Raw genomic sequence first — 10,569 nt, forward strand, 5'->3', positions numbered from 1 at the left:
CACCTCGCTCGAGCTTGCGCGTGAAGAAATTGAGTCTTTTCGTCTCGGTTACTCGTGCGGTTGGCCATTCGGAGACCCTGCCCAGAACGTCACACCGGTCAATGGGGGCAATTGTCGCGTCCCAATGAGGACGCAAAGATCTCGTGGCTGCTTATTTAGTGTTGGAAACGCCATGCTGTCGCTAAGCAGAGATGCCATGCCGGTAAGAACGCTCTTGATGAGGAGTATTAGGAAGCTTCGTGTCAAGGAGGATCATGTTGTATGAGCCACAAAGGCTTCGAAGTGGCCTGCATGAAAATACAGAGTAATAAATTATTTATTCAACGCCCCAGCTCAATTGCGTGTTTCTGCTCCCTGTTCTATTTCCACGATGAATTAATTACACTTGTTATGCATCTCGAGGTGCTCGATCAATCTTGTGACCCACTTTCTACTCCCACTCGACTGACTCTCATTGACTACCAAAGATTGAGTGAATCTTGAGATACCGTGCTGTGACTGATTGATTGATTGATGGCTCAAAGATTATGACATCTCTATGAGATATCAAGCTAGCAAATTGATGTATCCCGGTTATTTTGGATTGCCTGTTACAACTCATCACCGCACATGATCGGCAGAGAAATTGACATCAGGAATGTGCTTATCGGCGTATTTCTACTCGCCAAGCTTCTTATCTTCCGCCAACCACTGCATTTGCATTTCAGCAGCTCATCCCTCCTATAGCCCACTGTAACCTCAGTCTCGCCTGCAGGCCTCAACCCTTTGTGAGTGACGCCCAAATGTTGGCACTTGACCCTACCTACGCCGGGACTGTTCCCCCTTATTCCGTGAAACATTTCCACGCTGGAAGTTCTAATTTCAGTTTGAGATAAAGGGCCTATATGGTACAGACATATGTTATAAACAACTTGTACCAGTTATTGCTTGTTCAATTTATCGTCCATGTTTTTCTTTCTCATCGTGGTATGTGCGACGCCTCACGAGAGCACCGCCACCTACAGTATACTTGCTGTCCAATGCCAGATACAGACATTCGATAAAGAAGAGTCACAGGAGCACGCTTGCACGCCATTTAATTCATCCTCTTGAGGACTTCATCGTAAGTTGCTTCTCAAGCTCTGCCTTCTTATATGTCACCTCCATTGGGTACCTGAGGTCGATCAGAAGCATGAGCCTTATAGCCTGTGGGTATCGGTCAAAAGACGGCTCAAGCCAGCCTCTGACTCTACCCTCCCCTGGTGTGAAGAACAGCTAGAGGTGTCGAAAGAGTGCAAAGTGCGCCTTTTGAGAGCACCGGAGACATGCTATGCCGCCTTAAAGCTGAAACAGTCAAAACACGAAAGTACGATAGCAGCCTATTAGTACTCGAACTAATTGGTGCCTGGAAATACAATCCCGATTACTCTGCGTAGAAAGGGTAGAGATTGTTAAAATGGACGAAAAAGAGGGCTAAGAAGGGCCGGGCATTTAGGGTCGGCACACTAGACAGCACCACAGAAGACAGCATATCGCACCCTAACATACTCAAGGGACAAGCTAAGTTCTATTTACTGCTAAGTAAATATGTTTATTTACTTAAGTGGCCTACCATCTGTCAAGCAAGGCTCACGGCAAGCCGTGAATCTATATCGTGAGCCGGTTCCCGGGCTTACGAAGTGAACCAGGGTAGAGCGTGAGTCTCTTGGTGATTGGTGAAAAGAAAGTGGGAGGCACGTAAGCGCCATTATTCATTTGGTCGTATTGCTGAGGCTGGTAGGGTATCCTGGCAGCTGCAGTACCGGCCTGCACTTCCGATTTGTCAGTATAGGGTCAAGAGGATTTTAGAGTTGCGTCTAGTTTCATAAGACGATCACGGCTCTTGAAACAGGGCATCCAGGGGTGATCTGCTATTCATTGTGCATCCATCTGGCGACTCATATTTGTCAGCAAAAGTCTAGCGTTTTGCCCGCCCTTTCTTTGTACAGGTGCGCTTCAGTTAAATTGGTGGCTGCAAATTGTTGGGTACCCAAACAAGCTTTAAGTCCAATTTAAATAAGGTTGATATTCAACACTAGTCTATGAGAACCAATCTTGTGGTGCCAGTCGCTGCGCTAAGCTTTTGTGGCCCTTCACTACCTAAGCACTACGCCTCCGTAGACGTCATTGCTATGTGCCTGAGATGGAGGATCAGTCCAACTAAGGGGGTTCGTTCAACTACCAACAGACCTTGATGTGTTCTTTAACTTGCTTTCTACATTAAAATGCTCAGTGCCGGACAAAGACGAAGACCGTCGTGTACCATTGCTGTTTATGTTGACAGACACCTAGCACATTCATTCCGGTGTATTATCGTGGCTGATCCACAGTCTCAAATATCTTTCCTGCTTCCCCTTTCCAGGTTGCATCCTTGATCAATAATATACGACTATAGATTGCTGTCAACAGCCATCAAAACAGTCATGGAATCCGAAATTGACGAGTCTAATTCCAGCAGATCCATGCAAATCGTGTGCTCGGCGGATTGTGAGCCTGCCGATAGCAGTATCCGTCAGCCTGAAGAAGCCGGATTTATTATGGAAAAGGTCCTGTCAAGAAAACGCGATCGGATGCTCCTATCGTCCCATGATCAATTCACTTCTAGAGAACGGTATGCTTCACTTCCAGGTCCACACTCTACGGCTGGCAGTTTGACTAACTAAGCCATATAGACAACAGCATAAGCCGTATGTTGGTAAAGAACGGCGCCGGGTTGACAGTTCTACGCGCCGCCCACGGTTGGCCGACAAGTCGAGTGCATGCAGAAGAATCACGCTCAAGGCGGCACAGAGAAAAGTCAGAGAGCTTCAGATGGCACTAGAGATGTCTTTGAACGAAAACTTGCGACTGGTTGAAGAATTGAGCTGGTGGCGGCTTAGTAACAACGGATCAATTCCGCCCAGTATGTTTTTTAATGCAGTTATTGAAAGTGGCGATGGCTTTTCCACTCGGAACACCGTCAAATTGTAGGACAAGAGTGACATAAAGGGATTTTCTTCGCAAATAATTATCTTGAACTGGTCCCAATATCAAGTTCGTGAAAGATTGTAGAGGGAGTCGAATGCCTCAGTCAACTGTAGATTAAAGGGAATATCCGTCAGAGTGTGTTGTTGAGGGCCTTGGAGTCCGAACATTCAAGAAGAAGTGCCAGCCACAAAGCGTACGGCGGCATCTGTTCCTGACACGCGGACTAAATTGACCCGACAGTTGCAAGGACGCGCGCGCGAATGGCGCCAGCTCCGCCTTTTTGGGTTTGAATAGTGCCGAATGATGTATAAAGACTAATCAAGGAGACTTATGTACCTTAGCCACCAGCTTTCCCCATCACCTGCTAGCTTTGGTTTGCATGCCAAGGAGCTATTGATACCCTGATTAACCTTGTTCTAAATAGTCAAGCAAATTCGGTAGTGATCGACTCCAGGGTGCCGAGATTCGTATTTGTTCCTTGTTTCGTCGTTTTCCAACAAGATCTAGTCCGAAAAACATATCCTGTATCTTCTAGAACGATTGGTTCATCACCACTGAATCTCTATTTGTGCTGTCCAAAAAAAAAAAAAAACAATCGGATTGGCTGCCTCTTATCAACGAACCGGGAACCGATTCGAAGCTTCAATGATCAAGAACGCGGTGCTCCGAGCATCCTCGGGACTCTCGGCAGGTGCCGTACGTGCATGTCTCCCCTCCCCAGACTTCCCCGCACTGGCCCCAAGGCACTAGCCGTCCAGCTAACGCTGGCCGCATCTTTGGGTTCTGCTTTAGCTTCTCCACCGTGTTCCCCGAATATTTCGGGGAGTTCTGTATGTATTTAATGACGTCGGTGCGTCCAAGCCTGGCATTTTCTCTTGGCGCATTTGCTTTATACTTGTCTGTTTAAAAATTTCGATCGTCCCCAAATCGTCATCTATCTCTCATTCTGCTTCCAATTTCCTCTTGTAGTTCCTGCCAGAAATTGTTGTAGTGTCATCCCCCCTCAACTCTGTAAGTCTGATCCTCGACAGCGTCCATTAGAACTTACCTATCTGATACTCTGTCATGCAATAATAGCTTTAAACGGTTTTTTGGGCTTACCAAATGCCCTTGGTCTTTTAAGAATTTGCGAATAGGGACTTTCAGAGGATACAATGTTGCTGTATACTCGGATTTCGTCCCCTAAGGTTCCCAAGAAGCGCTCCCGTATGGGTATGTCAATATTCCATTCTGAAGCCATGTTTATCCTGACTGCCCAACTTCCCATCTTTAGTGCAGGAGTTGGCTAACCTCGACATGTTTTATTCCGGTACAGGATGTTCTCAATGGTAAGCGAACCTATCATTATGCTGCAGAATTAACTCACTCATCTCTCGTTTTCCGTAGCAAAGCAAAAGTAATTAACAAACACACGTATTCCCTATTGTTGGTAAGGTGCTGATACAACTATTATAGAGGAAAAAATGCGACGAGATTCGACCTACTTGCAGACGATGTCAGGAACGTGGTCAAGAGTGCATTTACGAGCCTGTTCCACCTCGTCAGAAACCCGATCGCCAGTCCATTCATGCTGACTCTTCAATCTGTACTGATCTCATGTCGAGTCGAGATCGGGCAACTCAAGCTTCAGCTGATTATGCACCTACCTTGGGGTCGGATGAGGATACGCAAGGAAAATTAGCCGACAAAGACCAATCGGAAGAGCCTTTCAGAACGATGCAAGAACCGGCGCTCTGTCATCTTCAAGTCAACCAGTTTGTTACTGAGCCCACGCTTAGTCTCGAAGGTTTTAAAGCTGCACAGTCGTCTTTAGTGTCCCTCATAAACTCGACGGGTTTCGGGTTGGCAGCATTGGATGGCTCCGAGTACATTGTTCAAACGATTGAAGATAACGAAATCCAGAATATGGTCAATCAAGAGCTCGTCGGTATTCCAGCGACAGCTTGCGATAGCATATACGCAGGTGCACATACGATTTATCACCCCTTCCTTGGCCTGGTAGCGCCCGGCTCAACGTCCTCTTTTGGGTTCAATCATCACCCTACTATGCTTTGTAAGCTATCCAACCGCACAAACCGCCGTGTCTTGTTGCATCACTTCTACCACGTCGTATCCCATCTTACCGTCTTCCATGAGGACTACGACAACCCCTTTCAGCAACTTATTTTACCTCTATGTCAAGAAAGCCAAGCTGTTACCCATGCTGTCTACGCTCTAGCAAGCGCTCACCTAGAGTGTCGTGGGGTGTCTGGTCATGAAAGAAGCACGTATTTCCACAACCAGGCCATACAAGGTCTGGCACGCTTAATTCAAACAGGAGGAGGGATAAACAGCAATGAGCTACTGGCAGTGATCATGCTTCTTGTTTACTATGAAGTGGTAAGTCTGAGATGTAAATATATGATCTTAGATCAATGCACTAAGAACGCTGCAGCTGGTTCACAAGAATTGTTCCAATGTTGTAATCAGTCACCTCAAAGGGGCTATGACGATTATCAACAATGGCAAGACTATAACCGACCCTACCAGTGCCTTTCTAGATCGTGTAAGTTACCTTTGTGTAGCTCGAGCAGGCAAATCACTTACCATGCATAAGGCATTCCTTTTCTATGATGTCATCACGGCATTATCTTTTGGGACTGCTCCACTCTCAAGTGCCCCGAAAATGAGTTACCATCAACCATTATCTCACCTGAATTCAGGTGATGAGACTCCTCCCCGTAACACGATCGATAACGTTCTCGGTATGGCGACCTCTCTTTGGCCAATTATTCATCGCCTGTCGAGCCTTGTGACTTTGAAGGAAGAACTCAACGTTGCTATGGCAAACAACGAGATTTCCAAAGCCACTGTCTTGCGTACTGAGCTGGAAGTCTCGGCGTCAGCCGTCCAAAATGCCTTGGAAGAATGGCACACCATTCTTCCTGATGACTTTATTCCATGCCACTGCTCTGAAGAAATAAACTCTGAACAATCTCAGGAGAGAAGTCGACTTGAGAGTATTCTCAATAACGCGTTAGCTTATCGTCACTCTGCCCTGATCTACCTCTATCGCACCATCTACGGATATCCTCGTACGCACCCGCTGGTACAACATCACTTGCACATTAGCCTCACACATTGTGCTAGTGTTAGCGACATTGGTCCCACGAACGCCCTTCTTTGGCCACTTTTTGTTGCGGCATGTGAGGCTATTTCGTCTACTGATCGTGAGCTCGCTCAACGAGCATTCATCTCCATCAGCCGTCGTCAAGGCATGATTAATATTAATCATGCATGGATTATTGTGCAAGAGGTGTGGCGACGTATTGGCAAGGCGGAGATGTTACAGCAACAAGACGAGACAATGATGATGGGTTTCGGAAACGAAGAACTTTGGAGAACAGTGAGTGCAGATATGGGAATAGTTGTTGTCTTTGGATAATAAAGGCGACTCGAATGAACGCGTAGCAGAACGGTGGCGGCGATCCTAGAGCACGATTAATTATCCATACTATGTATATCACAAGTGCGTCCACTTGACAGTAGGCAATGCAATGTATTTAACATTGGAGTAGGATTAGATAGCTCGTCAGGAAGCAATTTGCGCTTAAACAGCTTTTTTAGGTTGACTCTCGCTTCTGTAACTAACTAACCACCAATCCACACTACGCATATCTGTTTACCAATACTTTCCACCTCAACCCGTACTAAAAATGGTCACCGATAGTGTTATACACTGCGACATATCGAATCTCGTACCTCCCTCCGGACACAGTGGTCTCGAGAGGGGTTTGGCCGCCGAAAACACCGTCCGGGAATCCGCCACCGATAGCCAGGTTAAGAAGGATGAAATGAGGCCGGTGTATGGTTTGCTCCCATACCTTCAAAGGTATTTCTGTCTCGTTGACTTGGTGGTACTGGACTCCATCGACGAACCATCGCACCGTCTCTGGATGCATCGACCTATCAATTTCGACGGTATGAGTGTGGAAATTACCTGCGCAGGATGAACCAGGGCACGCTATGCTACTTGCCAAGCCGTTGGGCTCGTTACATGGTCCACCGGGGTTTGTCCCGCAGTGTAAAACAGACCAAGTCCGATCAAGATTGTTGACGTTTTCCATAATGTCAATCTCTCCTACAGCAGGCCAGTTCCTGTAAATCGTTAATAAAGCTGATTGAATTGCGTAGACCAGTGTTCCCTTACCAGAAATTGCCGCGATACTCCGCACCTAGTGTCCAAAACGCCGCCCAGTAACCAATGCCATTGCCGCCTAACGAAGAAAGTCTCAGATCGGCCTGGATTCGCATCTTTCCTCCTGGTTGTGCCAGGAAATTCTCTCGTCGCGTTTCGATTCGGGCCGATGTCCAATTCTCCGAGTTTTTGAGAGCCGTGATCAGAAGATTACCTTTTCCATTAGTCCGGACATTCTCTGTGCGATCCGTGTATGTCTGAATTTCCCCAGTGCCCCAGGCCGGAGGACCACCGGGGTAGCTGGTGCCGGTATCAATCAGCCACTTTTTGGGGTTGGGTAGGGCGTTGTTAGGGCCATCAAAATCATCGGCCCAAGTTACTCGAAAGCCGGGGATTTTGGGGATAGCTGCCTGCACTCCAGCTACAACGAGTGCAAGGCCTAGAATGGAGATCTTAAGGAGCATTTTTCACTGACCATTTCATTAGCGATAGCTGAGCAGACGAGGCATAAGGTCACTGAAAGTGAAAACGAATTGAAAGCTTCATGCCAAAAATAGCAAATGTGAGTACGCACCTGGGAAGTAAATGGTCGACCACAAAGGACTGTTGGATCCTAACAATGCTCTACCCAAATAAGCAAGTAGACTGGAGTAAAGGTTCAGAATAAAAACAAGTGAGTGGAAATATTATACTCTAATAGGTGTCCATACAGAGACAGTATGGATTAATTCAGTAGTCAGTAGACACAGGGTGGCTTGTGTTTCTTATACTTTTATAGACTGACTTATCTACCGTCAGGACTCTTCTTTTACAGGGTGGACAAAGTGAAGGGATCAGTTTCTCTGCTGTTGACTTGCCTTTCTGCCAGCTCATGCGCGCTCAAAGTCTAGCTACATAATCAAAAGCTTGCATATATAATTTAACTTAAATCAAGAGTGCATAGCTAGCTCCTGTAGAAATAAACCTAAGAGCCAATGGAAATTTAACGACGAGCGTGCACAGGCAGTTGAAAAGTCTAAATACTCTAGTAGATAAATAATCTGGTACAGCAGCAATCCATTCCATACAAACCCTTGTAAACTTTGTCCTTATACAATTGCGTTCCCGCTGATACTCATAGAGCTGGGCTTCGTCTCGGGAGGCCCTTTCTCCACACACAGTTATTGTTCTAGGCTGACAAATCGCTCGCCCTATACTACCTCGCTTGGTTTTGAGAAGCGGGACGCTAGTCGAAAAAGCGAAAGCCTCATAGGTCCGGAGCACAATCCCCTACTAGGCAAAGATCATTTTTAGTGCCAACTCCAAGATTCCCTTGCTTCCGACTGCTAAGAGCCAATCGGAATGCTACTATGTCGGAACCTGATCGAAAGAGGCCACCCGTCATGACGATGAGCTAAAGTCGGAACATATCTCCTAATTTCTAATCTTTCGGTATGCAACTGCCGTATCTTAGAAATAAAAGAGGCTTCTCGGAATATCGGAAACGAACCAGTCCAAAAGTCGGTCTGTGTGTGAGAATCCCACGGGCTTGAGGAGGGGTGGATGAAGGCAATTAGCACAACTGGCGGTTGGTGGGTGTCGACTTTTAGGAATAAGATTGCCAGACTGTAAAAAGGCTACACGGCAACGTCTCCGCTTCCTCAGACTAAAGCAAATCCCTATAACTCCCTTGTAGCAGGATATATTAGATATTAAGGTCTAACTAATATTATTCAAGAGAGAAATAAGAAAAAAAGAAATAAAAGATTATCTTGCTATTAGATATACTAAAGTAAGACTTAATTGCTATAACTATAAAATATAACAGTAAAGGTAAGGTACTGTAATAGAGGTATACTAGGACAGACTTTGCTTTCAGAATGCTTATTTACTGGTTCTGGGGTGTAGTACTCCTTGTTTGTTGACCTCCTAATCCTTTGACTGAGCCATGAAATGACGCGGCAAATGGTGAAAGTTTGATCGGTCAGGCGCTTTTACGTCAAGAACCCTGTAAAGCTTAAAGAAGAAGCCTGTACTCCGTACAAACTACTTATTCATTTGTAAGCACCTAATCAAACGACACTAGGATCCCAAAGTAAGTCAAGAAGCACAGCCGACTCGTCGTACAATATTGCGTCGTCGCTATCACGGCAAGCGATGTCGTAAGCACGACAAAGGCTTACCTAGCTATAGATTCCAAAGCAACTCTATAGCATCTGACCGTTGATCGTTTTGTCAAAGACGTATGGATAAAGTTTACAGACCAAATTCTGCCACTAAGCTATAAAAATCCAGACTGCCACTCACAAAGTAATCTGTATTCACCTTTGCTAAATTGCATTCCAACCTCGCGCTTCTGTACAAACATCTACTTCTAGACTCTTCAGTTGACCTTGCCTTCAGTCCAGCACCTAGATACCTGTTACGCGCTGAATCTGTCGCCAAAATGCTATCCCTCAAGACCCTTACGTCCATTGCCATCAAACTCCTTTGTCTTACTGCGGTTAATGCTCAGGATGAATCCTCTGGCTCTACCACCGTCCCATCCTTCACTTGCAACCCAGGATATCCCGTCTCGTCAGCTGAACAATCGATCATCTTTACCAACTTCTTGCGCAAATTTTACATCGAAAAGGACGTCTATCGCGCTGGTAGGGAGCACATCCTCCTGAATGCCATCAACCATAATCCGAATGTATATGGCGACCGTGAGGCTAGCCTGGCCTGGGTCGCCCCTCGCATCGCGGAATGGAATGTCACTATCGCAAACTCCGGTTTCGCAGACAATGTGGGGTGGAGCCATGTTAAGGTCGAGGGGCCGGGTATGGGACGTTATACGGTTGCGGTTGATATTTGGCGGTTTGAAGGAAGCTGTATCGCTGAGCATTGGGACGCATTGCAAGGAGCACCACCTGCTAACAGGACTAACCCTCTAGAGCTCGTTTGAGTCCGGTCTTATCCAGTCAAGGCCTTATTTGTCACTGTTTCAAGGCTACCAAGTGTTACCAGACCAGAACCTGAACAATTCAACATTCCCTTCTCATCTCCCTTTTTAAACCGCGCCCTTTTATATCTAGACCTGAATATTTATATACATATATATATCTCGATATTATCCAGATAACACTAGTTTCCAAACCTCTTGAGTTATTCTTCATGACATACAGCGCCACCTTATAATGGCTGCTGAAAATAATAAGAATCTCTTTTCTTTCAGGCCATACTGACTACTGTAAACCAGTTAACCCTAGACTATTCGCGTGGTCTATCCTTGGTAAATTCACAATATCGGAACCTGCCTATACACTGACAGAGTACAAATATGAAAATCTGTAGCCCGTCGTGATGGTTCCGGGGGGTCATAGTGGCTCTGAGATTCGATACAGGACACGACGTATGACAGAAGTGCTCTGCGTCCTAGCGAACTG

At 46.1% G+C, this 10,569-nt stretch overlaps 3 protein-coding genes across 3 annotated transcripts; 2 read left to right on the forward strand and 1 right to left on the reverse strand.

Moving 5' to 3' along the window:
- Positions 1–4,581: 4,581 nt before the first annotated feature.
- On the forward strand, positions 4,582–6,409 carry FMAN_15363 (uncharacterized protein; the record flags this gene model as incomplete). Its single annotated transcript, XM_041824963.1, has 3 exons — positions 4,582–5,364; positions 5,420–5,530; positions 5,582–6,409. 3 exons carry the CDS (start codon positions 4,582–4,584, stop codon positions 6,407–6,409), a joined length of 1,722 nt encoding a protein of 573 aa, XP_041690391.1.
- A 265-nt stretch (positions 6,410–6,674) lies between these two features.
- On the reverse strand, positions 6,675–7,626 carry FMAN_15364 (uncharacterized protein; the record flags this gene model as incomplete). Its single annotated transcript, XM_041824964.1, has 2 exons — positions 6,675–7,122; positions 7,175–7,626. 2 exons carry the CDS (start codon positions 7,624–7,626, stop codon positions 6,675–6,677), a joined length of 900 nt encoding a protein of 299 aa, XP_041690392.1.
- Positions 7,627–9,587: 1,961 nt separating this feature from the next.
- Positions 9,588–10,088, forward strand: FMAN_15365 (uncharacterized protein; the record flags this gene model as incomplete). Its single annotated transcript, XM_041824965.1, has 1 exon — positions 9,588–10,088. One exon carries the CDS (start codon positions 9,588–9,590, stop codon positions 10,086–10,088), a length of 501 nt encoding a protein of 166 aa, XP_041690393.1.
- Positions 10,089–10,569: the final 481 nt, after the last annotated feature.

Source organism: Fusarium mangiferae (genome assembly GCF_900044065.1).
Source record: "Fusarium mangiferae strain MRC7560 genome assembly, contig: FMAN_scaffold019, whole genome shotgun sequence".
NCBI classification, from domain to species: domain Eukaryota; kingdom Fungi; phylum Ascomycota; class Sordariomycetes; order Hypocreales; family Nectriaceae; genus Fusarium; species Fusarium mangiferae.